The sequence below is a fragment of the Anser anser genome, assembly GCF_964211835.1.
Source record: "Anser anser genome assembly, chromosome: 20".
Lineage (NCBI taxonomy): Eukaryota > Metazoa > Chordata > Aves > Anseriformes > Anatidae > Anser > Anser anser.
The window spans coordinates 7819302-7845324 of record NC_139741.1 but is presented as its reverse complement, the minus strand read 5'-3'; the positions used below and the strand labels follow the sequence as shown (position 1 = coordinate 7845324).

The 26023-nt window shown below is 46.6% G+C and overlaps 1 protein-coding gene and 1 long non-coding RNA gene across 13 annotated transcripts in view; one reads left to right on the top strand and one right to left on the bottom strand.

Annotated features, from left to right (window-relative positions):
* The window catches only part of COL26A1 (collagen type XXVI alpha 1 chain), a 188406-nt gene that overhangs the window by 147518 nt on the left and 14865 nt on the right, over positions 1–26023 (top strand). For all 12 annotated transcript variants that reach the window (XM_083806191.1, XM_083806201.1, XM_083806200.1 and 9 more), the window contains 7 exons: positions 8176–8329; positions 11073–11117; positions 14257–14373; positions 15777–15929; positions 21784–21876; positions 23400–23461; positions 25957–26019. In XM_083806191.1, coding sequence (XP_083662317.1) covers positions 8176–8329; positions 11073–11117; positions 14257–14373; positions 15777–15929; positions 21784–21876; positions 23400–23461; positions 25957–26019 — 687 coding nt within the window. The remainder of the gene's footprint in view (positions 1–8175; positions 8330–11072; positions 11118–14256; positions 14374–15776; positions 15930–21783; positions 21877–23399; positions 23462–25956; positions 26020–26023) is intronic.
* Positions 23474–26023, bottom strand: part of LOC310884422 — an 84522-nt gene continuing 81972 nt past the window's right edge. The window contains exon 5 of the long non-coding RNA XR_014574206.1: positions 23474–25225. This is a non-coding gene — a long non-coding RNA (uncharacterized lncRNA). The remainder of the gene's footprint in view (positions 25226–26023) is intronic.

Here is a 26023-nt window from a genome sequence, read left to right as displayed (position 1 = left end):
GGATGGAATCGGCCCGCTCCATTTGCTTGATACCAGACCCGTTTTGGTGCCACAGGTTTGAAAGCTTGCTTGATGGTGCTGAGCTTGAAATGTACGGGCTTGAATCTACATCGGGAAGATGGCGCTGAGGCTGGGATCAAGGGCAAGAAAGTGTGCAGGGAAGGACAAAAGCTCCCCCCTCCCCGGTATGCCAAACCTTACTTCTCTCCCATGACATTCTATGCAATGTGATTAGAGCCTCCCACAACCCACTTTTATTTCAAATACAAGGCTTCTCCTTATGCCAGCACGGTTTCTTAGTGGGAATCGTGTACAGTCTTTCTTTCTGGCCTTCCTGAGCCTGATGCTGCCCTCCTGTGACACAGGACAAAGCCCCAACAAATAGTGCTGAAACTCAAGAGAGCTGCAGTGGCGCTCCCACTGCGTGCAGTGCTAACAGGAAAGCAGGCAGCTGCCTAAAGCTTTCTGCTCGTTTTGTTCTCCACAAGCCCCAGTTTCTTTTAATAAACCGCACCACGGAGTTATGGGCAGTGTGATATTAATCCCAACTTTCGGTTGGAGCTCGAGCGCAGCATTTGATCTGCGTTGATATAACCCAGCCTTATCTCCTGACACCGCTTTTGAGAAGATCGTGGCATTTCACTCACAGCTTTAAAGCAGGAGATAGCATTACATATCTAGTGTCTGAATGATTCATTGTGTGATTGATAAATGACATGCGTATTTCTTGCATGAAAACAGTCCTTGTAATGTGATTCCCCGTGCAGGAATTTCTGAAAGGTTTTAAAGAAAATCTTTGTACTGTACACAGAGGTTTAATTGATCCGTTGCTATTTCTCTGAAATCACCCCATTTATGTAGCTCAGATTTCCACACAGCACCTTCACGACCCATGTCTTTTGATTACAAAGCACCATTACTTGGAATTTTTTGCTGTAATCATTGTATGAAATGATTTTATATCTGCCTGTTTCTCCAAGCAGCTGTCTGTGATGTTTTATGGGGTTTGTCTTTTCCTTCTCTGATAGGCATGAAACAATCTCCTGCTGTAGTGCAGAAATATTTGCAAAACAGAAGATGTTTTAAGGTACTGTAGCATAGCTGGGAGAAACTCTAGGAGCAAAACCCGAGTTGCTTGGCTGTGAGGCTGCTGCTGGTCCCAAAGAGCGGGCTGTAATGCTTGCTTGGTATTTCAAGGACTTTCGTGAATATTCCATGCTGTATATTTGATTGCCACTAGCAGTTATTTATTTACCTTCTGTTCTCAACAGGAAGGTAGTTTAGTAAATCTCTGAGGTTTCCTGGTGACCCTGTGCAGAATCTGCATTTCCAGTTCCAACAATGCATTGAATTTAAGGAGTGTTTAGGCTAGTCAGCAGATAGCTGTAGCAAGAGCAAACTTAAATCAATCCCTATAAAATGCTTAAATTAATTGGTGAGTTTCTGTAAGTCAGGTTTTGTCCTTAAGACTAAAACACATCTTCAAACTGATGTTTAAGAAGGGGAGATGGTGAAACAAAATCTGGTGGGTAAACCATATCAAAGGTCATCTCTGAACTTCAAATCTATCTCCTTGGCAGTTTTCTAGCAAGCAATCATCATGCTTCTGCTGAGGACACTTGAGGCAGTTCAGATACTGGCCTTTCTCTGACTTGGGCATGCTTCTATCTTCCAGAATGACAGTTAAAATCCTTTTATTCTCAAGTCTGGTAATTGTTGGATCTTATTTCTTATCACTGTTGGATTGAAGGAGAAATTGGTCCCCTAAGGCTGTTCCATGTGTTTGGCAAATGCTGTAAATCATTTGCCAGAACCACAAAAAGGCTTCAAAGACCTCCCTCTCCACCACCCCCTCCTGGAAAGTTTTTTAGTTACAGGTTTGGCATTTTTAATCAAATACGTTCGACATTTTCATAAAATAACTTTGAAAAATTCCATTGTCCTTTAACATGCGACTTAATTTGCCAAGCGAATCCTACGTCTGCATTAGGAAATACTGTGAGTATATTTACTACCTGAGAGTATTACATTTGCAAGCTTTGTTTTTCACGAGAAATACTCTTGTGGCCAAAAAGTAGGTAACAGCAAAGGTGCTCGGATCATTTGCTAACCCTCTGCCCAAAAGTGCAAACTTCCACTCAACTCTCAGTCAGGAATTCTGGTGGAGCTTCATAACAAAAATAGGATCGTAAGAGAAAAGTGGCTCGAGGTCCTTTTCTCATCCTGCACCAAGGCAAACAAGGAAAGGACCAAACCTCTGACTTTTTCCAGTTGTGCTGCTCTCTTCTAGCAGCTTTTCACGTGGACCCCAGCACAGGAGGAGAGCGCAGGAGGCATCTCAGCCCACTGGAGCTGGCCGATGCGAACATCTCAGGCAGAGCCGAGGGCTTCTCACCTGACAAGAAGCAGAGAGCTGATCTCAAAGCCATTGCTGAGAACAGATGTTACTTTCTGGAGACTGACTTCATCTCAGGCTGGCCTGGCTCCACGTCCGTAACACTGCTACATCCCCAGCAGGTGACAAGCAATAAATTGGGCAGAGAAGAATGATGTGATTTTGAGGGTGGAAGGTTATAGCTGCAGTTTATTTTTATCAGGTGTTTTAAAGTAATGGTGGGGAATCCGATTTCACTCTGAGCTCCTTTGTGTACTTCACTCTGCAACGAGCTCTTAGCACGGCACTGGGAGGATTGCTGGATCCTTTCCACATCCACCTCCTTCCCCTGGCTCTCAGGCGCCGGGGTGCCAGTAATGGCTGGCTGCGCAGCCGTACAGCAGCGAAGGTGAACCCCCAGGTGGTGGCAGCAGCAGAGAAGCTCCCTGGGTGCCTCTGAGGGCAGTGACCCGGTGAGCGAGTGCCAGTCCTTGTCCTGCTGCAGCCTGAGAGGCAAAGCCTCAGGGGTCTGGTGGTCTGCTGGGCTTTGCCTTGGTTTCACCTGAATTAGTAGGTTAGCCCATGCTCTTGTGTTGTCTCTGCTGTGATTCCCCCACAGAAGATACCTGCTCATGAAACAGTCACTTTTTGCATTCTCTTTTTTTGGAAGTGTTGTAGAACTGTACAAAGAAACCAAATACTTCAACAGAAAGAGCATGGGCTGCATCACCTATGGATTGGCAGAAGCCCTTGGTCCAAATTTCTGTCTTCAGTGCAATAGCTGATGACATCAACCTTACCTTTTGGTCTACGCTGGGTCAGTCCAGTGACATCAGCTCCCTACATAATCTGTCAATATCGTGAGAACTCCTCCATGCACTAATTATCTTGTCCCCTTTGGCTGTAGCCTCTAAGATGCTATAGGGATGAAGTCACCCAGATTCTCTCTGGGTACCCGGTTCATCAGATTGTAGCGAACTCTTACCGAATGTCTGTTGGCTTTTGAAACCAATAACTGTGTCTGCATCGGAGCTTTGCATTCACAGGTTTCATAATGCTACAAGAGAGATACGGTTCTCCATCAGGCTTTGTAAAACTCCCTGTTTAGCTCTGTGTCTGGATGAATGATTAAAAAACTCTTACATTTTGCCAAATAATTTGCTATAAAGAAAGATATGTCCAACAAGTTATGCAATTACCATTATTAATCAGCTTATGTCTTTACAAGATCAAGAGAATCTTATTTTACGCTGGAATTTTTAGCTGATGAGCTAGGTTCATGCACGTTTTTTTTCCCTCCTTTTCAGAAAGAGATGGAGGGGAGTTCATTCTGTCAATGCTTCAAGACAGCAAATATCCCCTGTTTATTAATTAATAATATCCATCTGGATTGTGTCAAATGATCCCCCTGCATTTCCATGGGTTTTTATCCAAAGAAAAACATTCTGAGCCCTGTTGTATCAATTTTGAAATCGTTGGACGCCCGGCTGTTCTTTCCTCATTTCTAGCACCTACTAGTTACAGGACATCAGGAATGCAAGCAGAGGACAGATGATGGGAGGAGGCTGTTTTTGTGAAATCTTCTTTTGATGTGTGGGAACAACCAAAATAGGGTTCTTGAAAGCCACTGTAAGCCAAAAAAATCCTCAGACACTGAACATCTCAAGAAGATGAAAACCTTCCTCCCATTTCCATTGTCCCTGGGCTGAGCTTTTGATCTGACGCAAGAAATGTGGTATGTGTCTGAAGTTTAGAAAGTTTATGCTGGCAAATAGAAGAGGGGGAGTTGGGTTGAGTAAGCTGGGACCGAGCTTCAGGCACGTAACACTAACGTCCCTGCTGAGGGCCCTACGCAGAGGAGAGCCAGGCTTCGAGCTGCGGGAGAAGGGCGAGCGCCAGACGCTGTACAGAGGTGAGCCCAGTGGCTCTGCGGGGCTCGGAAAGCCCAGGGGTGACTTTTGCAGGCAATAACCTCTGCCTCTGGCGCTGGCCTGCGAGCTGCTCGGCCAGGGCAGTGCGTCATCCCTCCCGCGCTCCCTTTGCCTTCGCATGCCGGCTCCTGCGACGGGCCCGTCTCCTGCGGCGGTGCTGGCAGGGGATGCGGCCCCAGCGTTTCAGATCCTTCCAGCTTTCTGACCCAGTTCAGCTGCATCTGAGAGGTGGGGTCTGGAAACCAGAGGCAAGCCCTCGTCTCATGCTGGTGGGACCTCTGCTGCCAGAGGCTCCGGTTCAGCGCGTCCATTTAGGCTCAGATTTGACTTTTTGCTTCTGTACGTGCAAAAAGACAAAAGCCTGAGTGCTTTGCTGACTTGAGGCCATCCTTCCCCCTTGCACAATGCCGTGCAAACTGGGAGGAAAGGCCTTCGTGTCTCATGCAGCGATCTGCCCCCCTGCTACCACAAGCAGCAGCCACAGGTGCTGCCCCTCGGGAAGTTCCCTGTACCTGCTTCTGCACGGTTGGGCGACTGTCGCGATCCTTGGCATCAAGATGCATGTCTTGGTGTCATTGGAGTGTTTTGTGCCTCACTCTCCTTTTTTTTTTTTTTTTGTAATAACATTTGCATTGCAAGTAGTAGTAATAGTAACAGACACGGGCACTGCTGAGGATTCCCAACCAAAGCTGTGCGTTCTTCTTCAGTTGGTGTTAGCCTTCTGTCCATCTAACCCTACTGACAAGCAAATACCAAGACTTTAATACTGGGACTTTAATACATTGCACATTTTGCTAATTTGCTTTCTGGCTGTGAGCCCCTGTGGTATCATTTTCCAGCAGTTTACTCAGAGGGCTAGAAACTTTCTTTTTTTGTTTAATGAAAGTGGGAATTCTCCTCGAGTCCCTTGACTACGGCAATGGCAGCTTTAAGAAAAACAGAACGTGACAGAGAATAGATGAATGGCTCCAATGCTATTGTAATAACGCCGAAGGACCCCGGTTGTGCTATGTGCTGTGCTAGCTTATAAAAGGACACTCCTTGCTGAAAGAAGTGTGTATGCTTTGAGATTCTGAGTGTGACTAAATCCCTCGTGCTTTTCCCCCTTCGCTTTGGCTCTCTAGATCTCACGATGTGAGCTGTCCTCTTGCTGTTTTACATCTTCTGGGCACATTTTCAGACCTGATCATAAAAACTAGAATTTCTCAGCAATTTCAAGTCCAGAGACTTCCCAACCTCTATCACTTTGTGCCCTGGGAAAATAAACTTGTTACGATGGCTCGATGACCAGGAAGTATACATAGTCAGCGTATAAAAGAGCACACTACATTATTCTGTGCATGCCTTTAAATCTTTTCCGGCGTTTATCAGCAGAGCACTCATTTAAACCATGTTTTTTTAATGAAAAGGATACCATTGCCACTGTTTAGTGTTGATTATGTGGTAACACGTTTTTATTATCACCCATAAAAATGATTTGGAGCTGTTCCACTCCAGATGCAACCTTCGGCCGAGCTGTGCTAGCTCCACGCACGCTGCCCCCGAGGCCATGGACCCCGCAGCCTGCTGGTCTCTGCCCAGTGCTGCTATCACTTTCATGGCACCTCTTCCTGCAGCACTGCAGGACCATGGCAAAATACCGCCCAAGACAGCCCGTGTCGGTCTCTTTCCCCCAGCAGGAGCATCCTAACCCTGGCCTGGCTGTGGCCCCTCTCACGCAGCACCCCAAGGCGTAGTTTTGCCTCTCTTGCTGAGTGTACTTTGGCAGCGGCATCCAGGTATTTTGCTGGGGAAGCAGGAGAACAATATAATAGGATAAATTGATCCAGAGAACGTCTTTAATGCTCACTTGAGTCCCACGTCAATGGGAATTAAGCATGCTCGTGGTAAGGCACATGCCTGAGTGTTTGTTGAACTGATAGCACGCTTCCTTCAAAGCCTGACAAATAAATTACTGGGCAGAAGCACAGCGGTGCGTGAGACACTCTGAACTGATTCCTTCCTTGCCTGGCATCAGAGAAGCCTTTTGGATAGAAGCAGGGCTCGTGGTGGCCTAATTCCTCTTTGCCTTCTTATTAGTATTAAAGTGAGGCTCTTGGACCCATTAATAAAGAGGAGGAATTTTGTTTGTTTGCAGCAGCTGAGGTATAGCTCCCCTGCACTTAAGCTAGCTCCCAGTTTAATTAGTTTCTGATTCACTCCTGTCAGGCCAGTGCATTCTGCAGGAAGTTCATCATTCCTGGCATTGCTGTAATACTGGCTCTCACCAGGCCTTGTAATAAATAAGTGATAAACCCTGTAATAATTGCAAGTTAAAAAAAAATGAGTGGAGCCAAGTCACTCTCATTTATAATTGCAGTGTGACTTCATTATGTAAAGACGAGTGCAGCATGTAAAAGCTGAAACTTCTAGGGATTTAGTGGAAAGTTTGAGCTGCATTCTCTTTTATTTCCCTTATCCGTAAATCAGTATTTGGTTAGGTGGTTTCCAAACAGGAAGAAACAGTGCTATAACAAATCACTTGGTGCACTGCTCAAACCGTTTCCCTGTGAGTTTTCTGGTTAGGTGGGATGTTTGCATCAAAACTCTTGTTCTGGGAGCCTCAGCCCTGCTCCGGGATGGACATCCCGCATCCGTCCTGGGCAGGCGGCAGGGCTGCTGCTGCATCCCAAGCGCCGCTGATGGAGCGATGATGTCTAGCAGCTAGATGATGCCTAGCGATTGGGATAAAACTTGTTTGCAGCAGAGCATGGGGGCTTGGCAATCCAGGCCAGCGGTCCCAGTGGGTTGATAATTGAAGGGATAGTTTTGCTTTTTCAGAAGACATCTGCAGACTGCCTCATTATGCCGTCCTTGCTTAGTAGCTGGGAAGATGGGGGGAGGAAGCATACAGGTTAAAATATAAAAACTATTTTATAAAGAATCGCATTTTGTAAAAACTCTAACAAAAACGTTGATTACAAATGGCAGTGATGGTTCCCGCGGGCTTCACTTTAACTGAGGTTGTCAGCGGGCAGAGTCCACCTGCATCTTCCCTCCCTCCACTTCTCGGAGGATTTTGCAGCCGTGCTAAAGCCTCATTTCCAGTTTCATACGGGCCACCAGTGGCTGGAGGAGCGCAGCTCAATGAACAGCAGTCTGAATCGTACGGGGAAAACGGAATTGCTCTGCCAAGGAGCTTAGGTTGTAAATGGCCCAAATAGCTCAGGGACGCACATTGGGATGGGGATTTATTTGAAGGTAGTGTGTTTACAAGGTATAGAAGCAGTTGTGAGTTTTAATAATATCCTACTACTGCTAAGCAGAGCTTTTTGAGGAAATTGCCTCTTATTTGCGCCCAAATTAAAGCACTTCAGCTCTTTAAAAGCTTCATATTCTCTGTCTCGTTTAATTCATTAAGCATTTGTCCTGTGGCCTGCAGCCAGCAGCTGTCCTGAGGCACCTCAGGCTGCCACCCAGGACATCCCACGGCCCCTCACATTGTACCAGCTCAGTGATTTCTGACCCGATTTCAACCGAGCAGTGAGAAGCTGTGTCCTCACTCCAGCTCTGTTCCCTGGGTTCCCGTTCCTTGCCAGGGACACAGTTGCACTGGCGGCTGAATCTCTGCGAGCAGCGAAGCCCTCTCTAAGGAGGGCATGCAGCACTGCGTGGGAACCTCTTGCAACGTCACCCGGCTCATTTCTGGGGTAATTATTGCCTCTTCCAGAAAACCAATGGAGCTTTAACACCAAAACCCTGCAGTCTGTGCTGTAGAGTTATCCACAGCTCCTGCTGGCAAGTAGAGGAGTTTCAAGACCTCTCGGAACTGAGACCATGAGTGAAACCATCCCACTGACCTTGCCTGACTTCTCTGCATCCCCTACCTAGATCCTCCTGCTCGAAGCGGCGGAGCGAAGCCCCCCGTTAGAAAACAACCTGCCAATCACTGGGACGACAGCCACCTGGTACGATGACTTGCTGCCAGATGCCTTTCCCCTGCTAAATCCCGGGACCGTCTTGAGGAAAACGGTGGGACCTGCTGGTAAGCACGACCTGCTCTCTGCTAAGTTGGTCAGCCCACATACACGGTTCCTGTAGGGTGCCTATGAAATAGGCCGTGCCGATCTGACGTGGTGTTGGAAGCCACACAGGAGAGGGGTTGGAGGGAAGGGCTGCCAGCTCCTTCCCTCTGCTCTGTAAAGGTTTTCTAACTCTAAGGTTTACTAATGGGATTTTTTTATTATTTTTTGTGGGCATGTTTGCTGCCATGTGCGTGACCCAACAGGGAGCCGTTGGTGCTGTGGGATGAGTGTGGGCAGGCAGCCTTGCTGACACAGGTGGCTCAACCTGCTATTTGCTTTGCACCCTCACCATTGTACCTTTGGCCAGTCTGCAAGTGCTCGCTGCAAGGTGGGATTGTGCTCAGCAGGAAAAGCACCCTGCGGAGAGGCAGCTAGAGAGCCTTCATCCTCAGTGTTAGGGTCAGAACCAGCATTAGTTAGCTCCAGAGCCATCGTTCCTCCAAACCAGGGGCTGTTCAATCTAAGGGTTTAACATTGCTTGTGTCCCTGTGGATCTGGAGGCCTGGATAGATTGAAACATTCCAGAGGAAACTCCAGAGAGCCAGCAGGGGGACAGGGGGACCGTTTGTATTCACCTACTGAGCACTAAATGCAGTGTTCCCCCATGGGGAGTTGTGTGGGGCGGCAGAGGACTGGGCCAGGGGTAATTCTTGCTTTTATTAGGAGGAAAAACTTTCCCATGAATAGCAACATCAGTTGCACTCTGCATTATATTTTTTAAATTTACCATAAACACAATGGGCTGTTTTATGATCCCTCTTGTGGCATGAAAAAAAAATACACTTACAAGAAATCTCCCTCTGAGCCCACTTGGCTAGACAGATCACTACGCATTGAATTTCCTTGACCTTGGCATTCTCAATTCAAGATCCCTGCTCTCTGCTTCCAAAGCCCTGTCTGTCAGTTGCTTTGCTTGCTCCCAGAGCAGTTCTTTATCCTCTGTAGGGCCTACTTTCCTTTTTTTCCCTCTTTTTTCCCCCCTTTATTTTGTCAGAGCAGTTTATTATGGCAGCCCTTCATGACTGCAGCAGACTTGGAGCAACCAACATAGACCAGATGTCGTCCATGTTTATAATTTGACAGGATGCCACAACATGGAGGGAGGTTCACTAACAATATGTTCTGCAAAGTATTTTCAGAACCACAGCGACGGCTGCCAGGAACTGAATTAAAGCAGTTTCCCCCAGTGTCCATTATGTGCTCACTCTGCCTCCTCCATGTCATTTATTTTTGCTGTTGCAGTATCTCTGCACCTGCACCTGTTGTACTGAAGTCAATCTAGCAGAAGTACTGACGACTCTGTCCGTTCCACTCAAAGTCCTCTCCTCTCCGAGGCTCTGTACAACCAATAATCTCCTCCTGCTCAGCAAGGAGCGATGAATGCCATTCCCCCAGCCTTTTGGCAGTGCTGCAGAACAGAACAATCTCTTGTAGCACTTGCATTGGGTTGACTCCATGGCCCAGTATCAGCACCGTCTACCCCGGCAGTAAATCCAGGTAGCTAGTGAGCACCTCCAAAAGCCACGACGTTGTTGTCTGAGCTGTATGCGAGTGCTCTGTCTCCTCGGCCAGACTGCCAGGCTGGGTGCACAGCTAGCTGCAGGCGTTACAGTCCTGCCTGCCTGCTTCCATCAGGTTTAGTCCTTACTCATTGTTGCCCTGTATTTTTCTAGCCTTGATTTATTTAACCTAGTGTGGAATAACAACTCCAGCATAATAACTGGGAATCAGGCATGCACTGGGGCATTTCAGGTCAGGACGATGTCTTTCAGCAATTAGAAGTAATCAGTTAAGTTGCTTATTGACATGTAATTGCCTCCTCGATGCCCCAGCTGAGCTCTGCGGACTTCAAGTGCTTGCTTTGCTAAGGAGCTGTGGGGATGTTTCACGGATCAGGGTTCACACTTGGCTTCCTTCCCTCCCAACATCAGTTTGTATCTACAATTCAAAGCCAGCCAAAAAATGCACTGGGGATTCTGGTGAAATGGGGGGAATTTCATGCAGTTGGTGTAGGGTGGTGGGGACTGCCCCTTTTTTCATGAGTTCAGCATGGTTCTGTCACTTGCTGCTTCAGGCTCGCCCCAGGTTCACTTGCAGTGATTGCAGACCTCAGGAGATCTTTCACTAAGTGTGATCGTAGATTAGGTGGAAGTCAAACTTGAGTGCCCTGTGTGATTTGGGGTTGTGGAAAGCTATGCTTCTGTCCCTCCCATCCCCTTCCCCAGCATGTTTTGTGAAATACTGCCTGCTTTGCCCCCCTTCTACTCTTTCAGCCAAAGCAAATCCAAGTCCCAGTTTGCGTGCTGCCAAATTTCTAAACCCGATGGACTGAGGGCAGGATCTTGGTGCCTAGCACAAAGACGGGTGATATGGACTGGCTGCTTTGAACAATGAGAGTGTTTCTGGATGACCTTATAGCTCTAAGTTGGCTGATGCCTCTCCAGGCTGAGGTCCAGGAAATCTTGCTACTGTTTCTTGGGGTAGCTTTTTCTTTTGTGAGTGGCAGGGTCCAGAACAGACAATCATTTAAAAGCAATCAGAGTTGTTGAGACAGCTGCATCGCTGGCCTTTCTGATCAGCTTGTTAATCAACAGGATACATTTTACTGAGAATTAAGAAAATATATATGCTCTGCCTGAGCCAGTTGGCAGCAAAAGACCTAATTTTTTATTTTTCTTTTTTAACCCTCACCCTCTTAATTAGAGCCTAAAGGACACAGAGGTGCAGAGGAGCAGCTAATACCGCAGGGTAAGTGAATAGTTTCTGCTATTTCCTTTTTCAAAGCACAAAATGTTGCTGTGCCCGGTCCCGTATGAAATATATCCCAAAAAGCAGAAGCATCCTGTGGCCAGGAGTCCTCAGGAATTCGGAACCTCACAGACACAGAGGGGCTGGATTTCTTCTTCGGGTTTTATTTGATCACGGGAGGCAGAACACCAGGTTTATCATCTTGGAGACGTTCGGTTCCCCTGGCACACGAAGGCTGGAAAGCGCTGCCCGAGGGAGAGGCAGTGCACTGAGGGACACACGGCAAGAGCAAATGGGGCACACACTGAGTGCAGGGTGAAAGCACCGCTATTATCTCGCTGGGATTGCCTGCCAGGGGCACTGAAAGCTGCTGGTGATGGTCAGGGCATTGATTTGCTGAGCTCTGTTCAGAGAATAACGTGCTCCTGTCTGTATAGGCAAGACCTCGGGGAAAGAAGGGGAACAGGTGTTGTGTTGCAGGTTAATGACAGGGCCGGGAAGAAAATCCAGGTCTCTGCACGTCTGATTTGGTCACAAGCAGTAGCATGCTTACCCTCAACCTTTTTTTTTTTTTCCCTTGGGTTTTTCTTTCATTTATTTTGGGAAATGAATGCTTTCCAGGGGCTCCAGCTCTCTGAAAGCAATGAATGTCACTGCAGCAGAGCTGATTTATGCCAGCTGAAGATTTGGCCTGTTTGGTTTTCCTCCCACTTTTTCCCTGAATTCTTCCCTCTTTCTTCTCCATTTTGCACTTGTCTCTTTTATGCTGGTAACGCCATTTGTCACCAGTATGAGCATTTGCCTGACACGTTACTCAGTGCTGCTTCTCCCAGCCTTCCCTGTAGCACTTTCCACCTTCAGGGAAGTAAGTGCCAGCCCCTTTAAAGCTCCGCTGCTGCAGCATGATTGAGGATGCTAGCAGCAAATGATTGCTCCTGGTCTGCAGAGGTTCACAGGATTGATTTATAAAGGTTGAACTGAAGGATTGAGTCTGACTTACACGACTGAGGAAACGTTCTGACCCATGCTCAGCACCACAGTGTGTCACGCTTGCAGAGCACTGTTTCTGCTGTTCTTCCCTCTGTGCTGGGAAGGATTTGCTGTGCTAAAGTTTGGGGGTTTTGGTAGGGTGGAAGAAGCTGTTCACGTTTCGCCTAATGGTCCTGCTCTGTTAAATGGGCTCCTGATCACCTGCCTGAGCTTGCCAAGTACAGCATCCGCTGTGTTGGGTGGGATTTTAACCCAGACCCATTAAAAGAGCCTCTCTATTCATAGAAAGGTCTGCAGTTTGTGTCCTGTGGGTAAGCAAACGGATGCAAATGAAAACCTTACCTTAATTCTTTGTTCAGTACTTGTATTAAATTAGACCTTCATTGATAACAGAATAAAAGAAAAGTGCAGGCATGTGCTCCCACACATAACCTTTGAAAATCTCATTTCCACAGTCTGTCAGGTTCCACCATGGATTAGAGATGGATTGATTTCATTTTTGTAAGAAAAATATATTTTAGTCATCTCTCCAGAATGGCAATAAAAGAAGAGAGGAAGGGGAATCTTTCAAGGGGTCTGGTATTTGGGATTTTTGCTTTGCTCTGAGAAATGCAGACAGTTTGGATAAAAGTCGGGGAACAGAGTTTTGTGCCCCAAGTAGGCTATCCCACACCTAGGTTGGAAACTGAATCCAAATGTTGGAGCTGCAAATCCTGTGAGCTTTGATTTTTATTATGTAGCCTTGTTCCCTTTGGGGCAGGCATGGAGGAGCTAGCTGGCCAGCGTGCTTCCTTTTCTTCTTCTCTCCCTCCATTCCCATCCATCCTCTTCCACTCCCCACCTGCCACGGGTTCTCCTGGCACTGGTCTCGGAGGGGCCAGTACCTCTTCTCATACCAGGGGTGGGGAAAGATGCCGACTAAAAATAAATCAAAATTTGATCTGTGCTCTGCTGGGTTATGCTCATATGTAACATATAGACTGAAACTTGAAATCTGAATGCACCAAAACTTGGATTCAGGTCTTCCTCTGGCTATGTACTGTACGTCTGCCACCACTGTCAAATACTCCGAGCTAGACCAGAAACCAGGAACCTGTGACTCTCCTGACTCTGTCAGTTAATGTCTTTATTGTAACCATTAACCACCTAATCGGAGTAGACGGGGTAACTCGCACACCTCTCTGAGGTATTAAAGGCTTTAGTGAGGTTTGCCCAGTATTTAAGTATATCTTTCCAAAGCAGCTACTGCTTCTGTGAACAAAAGACACAGAGTGTTTTTCTGAAAAATACTGTAAAATTGCCAAGTGTTGTTTCTGTTTTGATAGTGTAATGGAAGCAGCACTAAAGGTTTATTTATTGTCACCAGAAATAGTCACTTTCAGATTACAGATTTCAGAACACTGCCTGCACCTCTCTTAGGCTTACAGGGGGTCTGAGCAGCCATGCCAAGCCATTGCATAAGTGGTATTGCCAGGTGGGATTGCTCAGCACCCTGCTTATTGGTATAAATTAATAACATCTAGTTACTTCAAAAGCGCGGGTGCATTCGTTTCTGTTGGCAATGAAAAATGTTTGTGCACAGCATGGTGCACTCAATAGATAAATGAAAACAGGGGAAAACAAGGAAACATCTTTGATGCAGAATCTCTGGCTGGTCCGTGTAGAAGAGCCAGAGCAAGAGGGAGACAGGGTTTGATTTGCTTTCCTGAATATATTTTGTGTATTTTGATACTTTGGGACTGCCGTGGAGCTGACAGACACGTCTGGATGGCACTAGCAAAGGAGGGCTTCAGGGACCAGCCAGCCCAGAGCTGCTCTGACCCGGCGAAGGGGCAGCTGCGGGCTCAGGTTAGCTTGGACCAGCACATCCCAGCTGGAGGAGCATGTCCTGCTGGCTGGTGGGGTTGGACCTTGGGCGTGGGGATGCTCCTGTGTCTCTAAAGACTGGAGGAAGAAGTGGGGAAGCAAGGTCTAATCTGGCTTTTCTCCCCTACATTACTGGCTGGCTCTTGCCACCAGAAACACCCCATCTGTGTTATCTGCACCAAGCTGCATTTCTCCCCCTTGCATCTGTGAGTCCCTCGCCTCTGGTTTCCAGGTTGCTAAAGACCTTCAACGTCCAACTGATTTCCTCTCTGAACGTTTTCAGGGCTGCCAGGACAGGTTGGTCCTCCAGGCCCGGTTGGACCAACTGGTCTTCCAGGACCACCGGGGCCGAAAGGCGAGAAGGGACAACCCGGTGAGAGGGGCCCAGCAGGGCCACCAGGTAAGTCCCCAGGGAAGGCAGTGCCAGCGTGCTGGGATGTATTTCACTTTGTGCAAATTGTCTGTGCAAATAGATCATAAAAGGCTGGGAAACACACAGTGTTGAGCATCTTTGGTTTATATTAAATCCATTCCTGCAAGTCCCCTGGGCACTGAACTCAGCCAGCAGCCCTTACAGTGGGTAAGCAGCTGCATGCAGACCTATGGTGGTCCCTGGGATTTCCCAGAAAGCAGAATAGCAGGATCGTGTTTCCCCATCCTGCTTAGGAGCTGTGAAAACCGGTCTCTGATCTGTCGGCCTTCGGAGAAGAACATTGCCTGTTCAGCCTTCTCGCTGTGTGCCTGTTCTAACTGCCTTTTTTCTCCACCATTTGTGTCAAGCTGTCAGATGCCAGAATGTCAAACTAATGATGCTATTGTATGTTAAGGGAAAAGGTTATGAGACCATTTTTTCACAGTACACTCCATTTCTGAGCTCGGAGACTTTCTACATCCCCAAAATGTTCCTAAATCTTTTGATGAAGGTGATACTGCACAATAGGTGTCAGACCTCAGCCTCTGAGCTTTGCATGCATTTCAAAGGCCGTGCCTTGTAAATCTGAGCTCAGGAAAGATTTGAAACTTGGAGCATGCCTTAAAATGTGAGAGCAGCCTTGAACGGTTTTTTGGCATTTTCTGGCAACCCATTAATGGCTAAAGTCTGGCCAAGGATGTGTCTGCTTTTTGGTTTCTCCATTTGCAACGAGAGCTTTCCAATCCCAAAGGAAGCAGAATAGATTTGCTGCTGAGTTTCTGTTGTTCATTCTATGCTTTCCTGGTGGCAAGGTGACATACAGGTGTACGTGCAGGGGAAGAGAAAGAGCTGTGCTTGCTTTCAAGCCTTGCTGCCTTTAGTTTCTTGCTCAGTCTCAGGGAGAGGGGAGATTTTACTCTTTGAGGAATGAAACTTTGCGGCACCTTTGAACCAAGCAAGGCCGTGTGCTTTGCAGAGGAAGAAGCCAGAGGGAATTAGGAACAACTTCTCAATTTTCCATATTTTTTCCCTTGACTCACGCAATTGCAGTTCAGGATAGAAACCCTCTGTTTATTAGTAGGACAAGAATGTGTTGTGAAAATCTCAGGCCATGGTGAGACCAGATGAGAGGCTATCTGTTACTTAACAGAAACAGTTCTGAGACTGAATTGTCATTCCTTTCTCTTGTTGCTCTGCATGTTTCACACCTCCATCACATCCAGCAGTGATGGTTATTTTTAGGTAGCATTTCTCTGCAGTCCTGGAGGAATCATCACCATCAAGACTCTCTTCTTTCCAGGAGTGAATGGGCTTGTTACTGCTTTTTACATGGTAGCATCCATCAGTATATCTTCAAATGCACTAACAGATCCCCTCCTGCCTTTGCACAGGGCTATTGGGACCTCAAGGACCAAGAGGACTTCCAGGAGAAACAGGGATCCCAGGTCCCCCAGGTCCTCCAGGGCCACCAGCCACCCCAAGCCTCCCTCTTACCTTCCAGCAAGGGGTTCTCTACTCACTTCAGCCCACAGCTGAAAAAGAAAGTAAGTCGCTTTCACTGCTCCCATTTTTTTTCTGGTACATCAGCAGAACGGACAGGCACGGAGCAGCTCAGATCTTCCTCCTACCTCCCTGTTGGGCTCTGCCATAGCCCTGCCTTCCCTGGGAGCAGCAAGATGAGCTGCCTCTGTCCTGTGGGTCTCTTGGGCATTCCTGCTGAAGACAAAACATGTCAGAAGTTAGGTGGTGGGTTCACCTCTCCATAGCAAGGGACTAAGTCGCTGCTCTTCTACAAGCATCAGTGAGTACAGGGCTTGGGGGACTCATGTTTGTTCCCTGTGCCTGGTTTTCTGGGTTTATCATAGCTTTGAGGAGGCAACTCGGTGTCCTTTAAGCTTCCATTCAGGTAGCATCAGGCGAGAGACACATGGGTAGAGACATACAGCGTGTCTGTCCAGTTAGGTGCTGGTGCAATGAACCTGCGTGGTTGTAAGACCTCTTGGTGCTGCTGTCGAAGTGTTAGGGTGCTCAGGGATGCTCAGAAATGCACAACTACTAAATGTTTGCAGCTCTGAAATTATATAATGTAACAAGGACATCTGTTAAGTGCAGCTCTTTTCCTGCCCCCGCAGACACGTCTCCCCACCTGTGTTTCTGGCACAGCAACTTTATCCCACATCCATGCAAAACACGGAACTGCGGGCTCAAAAGCCCAGACCAGCACTGTAATTTATCTCTTCCCTATGGCTGGAACGTCAGGGTTTCTTTGAGCCTATGGTGATTTAAAAATATATTTACTTGATTTGTGTTGTGCGTGGCAAGAAAAGGCTTTCTTGGAAATGCACATCATGCGCTCTTATCTGAGCAATCCTATCTGGGCTTGATCTGATTTCTTCTGATCTGGTGTTGTATTGCTGGCATCTAATAATGATAAAGCAGGACTCAGATGTATCTCTGCTTGACTTGTAAACCCCTGGAGCCCCAGCTCTGCCTGGTCTCCCGTCTCCACTCCCCCAGACTTCAGCTGTACCTTTTCCCCAGCCCTTCTGCTCATGTCCAGCTTCAAAGCTCAGTTGTATTGCTTGCAGCCAAAGATTAGTAAGTCTCCCTGTATCTGACAGTTTTCTAGAGCTTTCCTTTTCCTTCCACCCACTCCTCTCTCCAGATTCCTTTTCTTGAAAGTGAACAGATGTATTTTTAATTAGGGAAGAACTTCAACAGCTCTATTTCATATTCAGTTACTTAAAGCGTATGGGCAAGATTAAATTAATTGTGGTTCAATGCAAAGGTTTTTCCCAAAACACAGACTGGGCTGCTGCGTTCACAAGCCTTATAACGGGGAAGTTTTGTGTTAGTCACCTCCCTGCCTTACACCAAGCAGTGGCAGCATTGCTTGGTGCCACTCTGTGTTCAGCCTTTTATTCCAAGCATCCTGGAGGCTTTGGTACTGCCACAGCTCCTTCTCTCCACGCACCATTTAAATTTAACTCTTTCTTACAAGGTAGTGGATAGACTTAAAAGTGTGCGAAGGTGCTGATTGCATGGCCTTCCCAGCTGATGTGTGAGAAGGGTAACCTCTGTGTTATCCCCAGACGGGAAGCAGATAAATGAGTGGATAAATACCTGTATTAACTCAGCCACCACTGGGCAGCAGCAGGCTCCAAGGGACTCGAGTCTGTGAGTAGATGGTGACTGCTCCATCCTTAGGGCAGCCCTGCGCTTCTCTACCTGTGGTGGATTTCTTGGTATGCAGAAGGAGTAGCCAGCACCCTGTCGCAGCAGTGTGTGCTGCCGAGGCTTGATTTATCTACTCTTGGAAGAACTAGGGAGCTGATGTAGTCTAGAGGTTTCCAAATTAAGGCCTAATCCTGTGTGGAATTAAAATATTGCTGTTACAGAGACTGGCCCTGATGGAACTCTCAAGCTCTCTCTCTCCTGGATTTATAACCCAGGTCATGTAAGAAGCAGAAAGCTCTGTGCTCCCTGGTGGTGTCTGTAGCAGGGGTCTGATTAAATAAATGAGTGTTATATGTGAACTGGTGCTTGGACAGAGAAGACAGCACTGGTCTTTCCCCTTATGCAGCTGCCATGCCCTCTGCCAGCCACCAACAGCTTTATCCTAAGCCTCAAATCTGACAAATTTGGAAATCTTTCTCTGTCCCACCCACACCTCCCAGGGTCTCCTCTGCCCCCTCCCGTGGGTCCTGGTGGGTGGCTGAGTGCGCCAGGCAGGGTCAGCTCTTCTGCACTGGTCCCTACCGAAGTTTGGGGTTTAGCAGCAAGCACCAGAGCTGCCTGCGGGGGTCACATTATTCATCCAGTTTCTTCCAGGGCATGGGATGTGTGAGGCAGGGTTCCGTAGTGTGCATGGAGATGAAATTTCCTCTAGATGTGTACAGCAAAGGTTGCACTGACACGTGCAGGAGCAAGCTGGCTTTGTTGATGTTCTAACACTGGGTATCTAAGCCCAAAATCTATGGCAAGTCCTCTCGTTTAAAAATAATGTCTTATACAAGTCTCCCTGCCTGTTTAAGTCATCTGCATGGTCATGGTAAAGTTACCGCAATAGTGAGACCATTTTTCTTACAAAACTTACCGTTTTCCTTACACGCTGGCTGATTTTGCCTACCAGAGGTTGGTGGAAAGCTGATCCTCAACAACCAATAAAGCTTAGCCTTGTAAATCCTGGGTAGGTTTTTCTTTGTTTTTATTTTTTTATTATTTTTAATGGAGCACATCTGAAAACTATAAACACAAGATTCCAGCTGCTGACAGCAGAGGGAAGCATATTCCTTGTAATGGGCATGTGCACCCACAGAGATGTGAGAAAGCTGTGCTGGATTATTAGCAGGAGTACAGCATTTGGTTCCGCCTGAACATGGTTAATGCGTGTGCCTTTATTAATCGCAACAAGTTCCTGTTGGCAATGTTTATCAGTAGGCAGAAGCCCAAAATGGGGAGACATTTTCTCACAGTTTCATTGTGCTGCGGTGAAGAAATTGGTCCCAGTTGTCTCCCTCCAGATCAGGTAGCAGAAAGAAATTAGGACAGGATTACTTCATTTCCATCCTGTCTCAGCAAATCAAGCCTATAATGGGGAAATTTATCCCTGAGTCAGAAACATGAGACATCGGCCAGAGTCTGGCCTGCCCTACCCCACTGCCGGGGCTGCTGCTGCAAGCGTCGCTTCTTTCTCTGCCACTTGGCAATGAGTGGCTCAGGTACGTGGTCCAGAGTCAGCTCGGTGTTAAAGCTGAGATGCTTTTCAGGAAAAAGGAAGGAAAGAACAGATCTTTGACTCTGAGGGCTGTGGTTTTCTATATCTCAAAGATTTCAGTTTGCAAGGGACACATAAGATAACATTAGCCTATTTTACAAGGGGAAACTGAAGCGCAGCAGGCTTGCCTGTGTGCCCAACATGCCACTGATGAAAAGGGGTGTAGAAAAGAGATCAGTACCAGTGAGCCCCAGAATCTCCCTGTGCTTTAGGGAGATGGGAAGACCAGAGAGCTGAGTTCTTCCTGCTGCTCTATGAGAATATGGAAAGAGTCCCTTAAACACGTGAGGGTTGTGTTTTAACATGCTTTAATCCCATTTCATTCACGGTATGTTTCATTCAGAGCTCCTGGAAGAAAACTTTAATCCTGGTGAGTTTTTCATGGCCAGGAAGCTTAGGAAGGAGCCTCTCAGGTCTCCCACGTGTCCATGCTTCTGTGCAAATCAGAAGCCGCTGAGCTCAGGGGCTGCTGAGCAGAACTCCCTTCTGTGTCACAGTTACTGAATCACCTTCCATAAATAACTTGAGTCTAATAGGTCTAATGTCAGGATGGGTGGATTTGTGGGAAATAACTCTGTCGGTGCAGTAATGTATTGTTTAGCTGGAATGTTTTGAAACCCAAACCTTTATCCCCAGTTTACCTCCAGAAGTGATTAAATCCTGTTTGTAGCCCATCCTCTCTCCCTCTCAGCAGAGATGCGTTTGATGTTGTTGACCATTTGTTCTCTTAAAAACAAAAGACTCTGCAATTGCTGTTCAATGCTCATTTCCCAATTTCATCTCACTCCCAAGCCGTGATGGATTTTGACATGGTCAAATAAAACTCAAATTAATTGGATTACACACTTCACTTGGGTACCTTCCCTTCTGAACATGAAAGCAGTCTCAGTTGTTTTTTTGCAGGGCTGTAAAGAAGGGAAGATGGTTGGGTCTGGAAACAATAGTCAAAGAAATACCTGTTTGCATTCAGGCTTTAGGTCGAAATTTGGTTCTCAGAGGGATCTGGGTTAGATCTCGTGCTGTTCTGCTGCCAGGAAGACGTTGCAGAGATGTTCTGTCATCCCTGGCAGGTAAAGAGATTTCACAGTTTTCCCTAGGAGCTGCTTTCAAATACCGAGCTTGAAAGTCTTCTCTATCATTGCCAGCGCTCCAGAAATTGAAAAGGCTTCACGATGTGTCTGCTAACATTTCTGGAGGTTTCACCTTCTGTCGTTGGGGCTGGAGTCTGCAGAGTAAGCAAACACCACTCTGATCCTCCTGGTGTTAGCTGATACTCACATCAGCGTAGCAGCGAGCCATTTGCAGTCTTTTACACCTGCAAAGAGTTCCCCTGAATTTAAGCGTAATGAGTTAAAGGCATGGGTGAAAGGGAACACCAGTACGTTTGAGGTCATGGGCAGGAGAAGATGGGCATTATTCTGGTATGGCAGCCTCCCACTGTGGAAAATGGGGACTTTCAGAGGGTTTACCATTCCAGTGACTGGGAGTCAACATCTTCATCCAGGTTAAATGCACCAGGAAACCTGCTGTTGGTCCGACAGCCCTGACAGGACGATGGATTGTGAATCTCTGTAATATCAGGACGTGGGGCTTCCCTTCCTTGCTTTGTGTTACTAGTATCTTGGCTGGTCATGGAATTTCTGCACCGTGGTTTCCACAGCTGTCAAATAGTGTTGTGGGATGCCGAGATGAAAGATGCTGCCACACGGTACCCCCACAGACTACCAGCATGCTGCAGTGCAGGTCCACAGGGAATAGGGTTGTTGATTGTGGGTTTGGTGTTGCAGTAAATAATAAGGGTTGTTTTTATTTTATATAGTTCTGTTTTTCCTATTCAGTTACCAGCTGAAGTGGTAAGCCCATTGGCTCAAAGATGAGGGAAGATGTGGGCAGCTACAGGCTTTTTATTCCTACCAGGATATGACTGAGAAAGACGTGGAAAAGCAAAACATTCCTCCAGTTCCTGCTAATGGCTTTCCTCTCCCTGCTCTGCTCCCATCTCTAAATGTTCCTCAGAGCTCAGGGGACCTACACAGGCTGGCCAGAGAGTTTTCTGCTTATGTGGAAGGGGCAGAGAACAGCCTGTCCTTGAGCTTTCCTGCATCCTCAGACCTCAGGGTGTCTCCCAGCAGCTGTGTGGCAGGGTGAGCTTGCCGGGCTGGTGGGCATGCTGCCGACTGTCAGCTTTTCTCAGCAGTTCACTCATGCCAGGCATGAGGGAGCTCCGAATCCATGTGTGATTTCTCAGGTAGCCAGAAACCAGATGCATCTTGGAGATGGCAAATTTGGGGTGAGTTATTGCTGTACAGTGCAGAGTTACTCTTAAATTGCTTCGGCATTCAAAAGTAGGGTTGCATGGGTGTGCAGGAGCACCAATTTTTGGACAGAAAGGACAGTTTTTCAAGGGGCTAGCAGAGGTGGGAGGAGGAGGTCTGAGGGATACAGCCTGTGCCCTCAGAGAGCAAAAGGACAATTGCTCAAATAGCCCAGATTTTGTATCCAGAAGCACTGCCTGCCCTTTACCAGCAACAGGCGCCAGAGGATTTAGGAGAGAAGTCCCGCCTGCTGGGACAGGGCAGCTCTTGCTGCAGGGCCACTAACTGTTCTGCTCTTTAACACAGATGGAGAACCCCAGCTGGCCTCCACCGTCATAGACACCATCATGGCTGGCCTGCCAGGACCACGGGGAGCCCCAGGGCCCATAGGGCCTCCAGGTAGAACACTCGGTGGAGCTGCAAAGCTGTACTGATGGGGAAGATGAGCGAAAGAATTTTCTGCTGGAGAGTGAAGTGGTCTGTGGGATGCCTGAAAGGAAAGCAAGTGGTCCTCACTGGAAGGGCTGTGGAGCTAAGGGTCCAGGAGTGGGAAAGGTGGCAAGAAGTAACCAGTTCTTATCCGTGGATAGCAGCAGATTTTTTATTTTTTTAAACTTACAGCAATTCCTTACTGCCTTGGCAGGACACATCCTGAGAAGGGAATAATTGGAGTGTCTCTAAAAATGGGTTGTCCAGGGAACTCCTCTGTGAGAGCAGAGCTGTTCTCGCTGCTGGTGCAATCCTGTCCTTTTGCTGTGGAGCTCTACTGAGCAGGATCTGGCCAGCTGTCCTCAGTGATATCTATGCAGACTATGGAGTTATTTCGAGCCATTCCAGATTTGCACCAGCGTAACTGAGATCAGAAGCTGGGATGAAAATTTAGCAAGTGTTGTGTTTCTCAGTGCTGATGGGTGGCTTAAATGATAATGTTCCTGCAAACATCAGCACTTCCCTGTATGATGCATATTTAGGAGTGAACTCCCATCAGTTGCAGAAAAGGATTTTCCCTTCATTATGAGGGCCTTTCATTTATCCTTCAGTTCCTTTATTCTCTGACTTAAGCATTTGTATGGGGCATTAATGATTGAGGCTGATTCAGCTGTACTTTGTGTATAATGTCCACATTGTTTCGTCTCAAGGGTTGTGACAACTAAAGCAGAGAGGAGTATTGCTAAGTTCAGACTAAGCAAATACCCTGTCTCCCATTTGCAGGTATAATTTAACAGCTACTGTTGGGATATAATTATTTTTCCGAAAGCAATGAATCTGTTACATGACTGTATAAAACAATTTGACCTGTTTAGGCAGTGTTTGACACATCCTGGAAGCAACCTCTTCTGTGGAACAGATTTAAAATGAATTTTGTGCCACTGGAGTAAGCATGCAAAGAACAAAAGAGCACTTTGCTTTGCCACAGTTGGCCTCCTGTTCAGGCTGTGTCCAAACCCTCTCTCCTTCATGTTCGTCATCAACGAACATCATCATCATCTGACAATACCAGGGAGACAAACTCCAGCAGGCTTGCAGCCTTTCCACCTACAGGACTCCCTCCATTTCAGAAACAGCAACTGTAGTAGTTTGCTCTGATGTAGCTGGTTCATGGAACTAGTTTAAAATTTCTAGAGAGTTGTTATTTTAAGCAATGGAAATGCAACATGTTGCTGATATCCTTCCTGCCCTATTTTCACCTTTTCTTCCTCCCAGAGCTCTAAGGTCTTCCCTAGGGCATAGGGATATATTATATCAGGATGTGGGTGTCCAGGGACCCAGTGTATGATGAAGTGCTTATGCTGTAGTCCTGTGACCGATGAATGGCTCTCACCCACTGGGAGATGAAGAACAATGAAAGGAAGTGCATGTGTTTGGAATTTAGGGTCCTTCCAAGTCTCCTTAAACTTATCTCAAACGCTGATTCCCACCAGGGCCACCAGGCGCATCAGGACCCAAAGGGCCCCCAGGACCCATCGGAGTCCCTGGATCACAAGTAAGAGTTTTAGTGCTTTGGGGCTGGGGGAAGAGGTGGGGGTTAGGTGTGAAGCATCTTCTCATTACAGAAAGAGAGCGAGTACTTTATAAATCTTGGATCTGATGTCTTGGTCCCAGTGAAATTCTGTGATTTTAATACCTGTTTTTCATCCTGAAGTAGGATAAGAAGTTGAAATGGTTGCACTTTCCAGGCTTTCCCTTAATCATAACAACACATCTTGCTGTTACTCTGTCAAAATGTTTTACTGTAGCCTGAGTTGATGCAAAGGATTTGACATAGGCTTTACTAAAACTGATAGAAAAATACCGTGTTTCCTGTGGAACACATAAAAAGGATAAAAATGTATCAATGAGAATTCACCATTTCACCAAAGTGAATTTCTTAAGCCTAATTCTTTGGAAATAGCACTTTCCACTCAGTAAAAACATCACAAATTATGATCAGTTTGATTGACTAGATATTGATACAAAAATCGTGGAGGGGAAGATAATCATGGAGTGTGATAACCTAAAAAGAATTTATGATAGGAGGGCAAACTATTCGTACAGATGAAAAAAAGGTTAAGAGGAAAGAAGAGAAGTTATGATGAATAATGAACTGCCAAGCTGCTCCAAATGGTGGCTGGCTGATACAAGGGGACTCAAGTTTGGGGAAGAATGTTTCTTACTGTGGAGGTAAACCAGTGACATCAAATATTTCAAAGGTATCTGACCTGCCTAAGGAGATGAAAGTGACTGAAGAGAACAGAAGAGAGGGAAAGGTTAAGTAATTTAGACGATGGATGTAACTCAGATCCTGATATGACAGGTTTGGGATTGCTAGAAATTAGAGAAAGGAGACTTTTACTATGTATTTATTAATCACTTTGAAGAAGCAACGGAGAGCAGGTTAGTGAAATTTTGCCAGAGTAGCAGAATCATTTCAATTAGTGAATGCTCTGGAGAACGGTGAGAAACTCCAGATAGATATGAACACAGTGGGAAATTTGGCAGCAAAATGACGGTTGCAGTTTAACGTGATTAAATATAAGGTAATTCACAATTCATAAATAGGTTCTGTAATAGAGTCTGGCTTTTTCACATGCAGCACGCTTTATTTTTTTATTTTTATTTTTATTTTTTACAACAGATTTGTTTAATTCAGTGTTCTTGAGCTTCCCTCTGTAAACACACACTAAAATTCAATGTTGAGAGCTGTCAAGTGCAAAGGTTACTTACGGGCACTTGAGCTCCGTTCATGCTCTGTGTTTGACATGGGGCTAAGTCTGGTTTGTGCCCTACCTCATTTGCCAGCCCTAGTTAGCCTCCTAAATCAGGCCTGAATTTCTGAATCTTTTGTGGGCCCAGGGGGGAAGTAGCTAAGCTGGAGGCCAGGTCGCTGCGCAGCTTGGTGGTGAGAGGGGAGGACTGACTGCAGGCAAGGAGCAACGTGTTTATGTGGGGCACTGCTGCCTCCCAGATGAAGCTGCATGCTTTGGGGACCCGGGATCTGGACTTGATGATCCTTGCGGGTCCCTTCCAACTCTGATATTCTGTGAATCTATGATTCCAAGCTGGGAGAGTGCTCCTCCTTTAGTCCCTGATCTTGTTGGGCTGCATAACCAGATGATGAGGCTCCTTGCAGCTGTGCCTAGACAGCCCATTTCTCTGGCTGCTGGTGGTTTCTGGGAGCTGTTGTTAAGCAGGTTGGCTTAAATCGCCAGCTGTCTGGAGTGGAGCAGGGGGCTCTTTTGCTGCAGTCTCCAAGGAGATGTGCAAGTCACTTGAGGTGGAAAAAAGCATCTTGCATATGGTCATGCGGAACTGACATGCAGAATATAAACAAACAATATTGTGCTCTTCCTGCCTGGTTTATACCCGTGGCTTCACTGGCTGTGTAATTTAAGAATTTTGATAGATTTTTGCCAAGCAGTTCTATTAGTAGAAGTCTGGAGACAATGCCCTTCTTATCCATTGGTGACTTGCTTTATAGATTTATTCAACCCAGGGAGCAAAAATTATTAGTAGAGATTGGGCTTAATTTGAAAATTGTTTATTAGGGTGAGCGAATCGCTTCAAAATAATTTCCACTGCACAATCCAATTAATTTTCAGGTATGTATGCTTACTCATGCCACCCACTGAGGCAATTATGAAAAGGAGGAAAGTAGTGGGGATTTTTAGGCCAACCATACCATCTGTTTATTAATTTCTTCTCAGTCACTGAGAACAAGATCTATCCTGCCACACTGACCCCTTACAAAATGCTACATCAGTGGCATGCAGTTCATTAAAAGACCCAAAGAGAGGGGATATGCAGAAAATATAGTGCTCGGGATATCTGCAAAATGAGCTTCCGCTGTTGCTGCTTGCGGGCAAAAGAGAATCCAGCCCTATCACTTAATGGGTATATGAGGTTTTCAGGAGCTGAAGATCACTGGGAAATGTTTTCACTACATCTTCATAAAGAATTCATGATAGAAGTTAATTTCTCCTTGTTCTGCATCTCTTCTAGGGCTTACCAGGCTCTCCAGGACAACCCGGGCCAAAAGGCTCCAAAGGAGACCGAGGAGAGAGAGTAA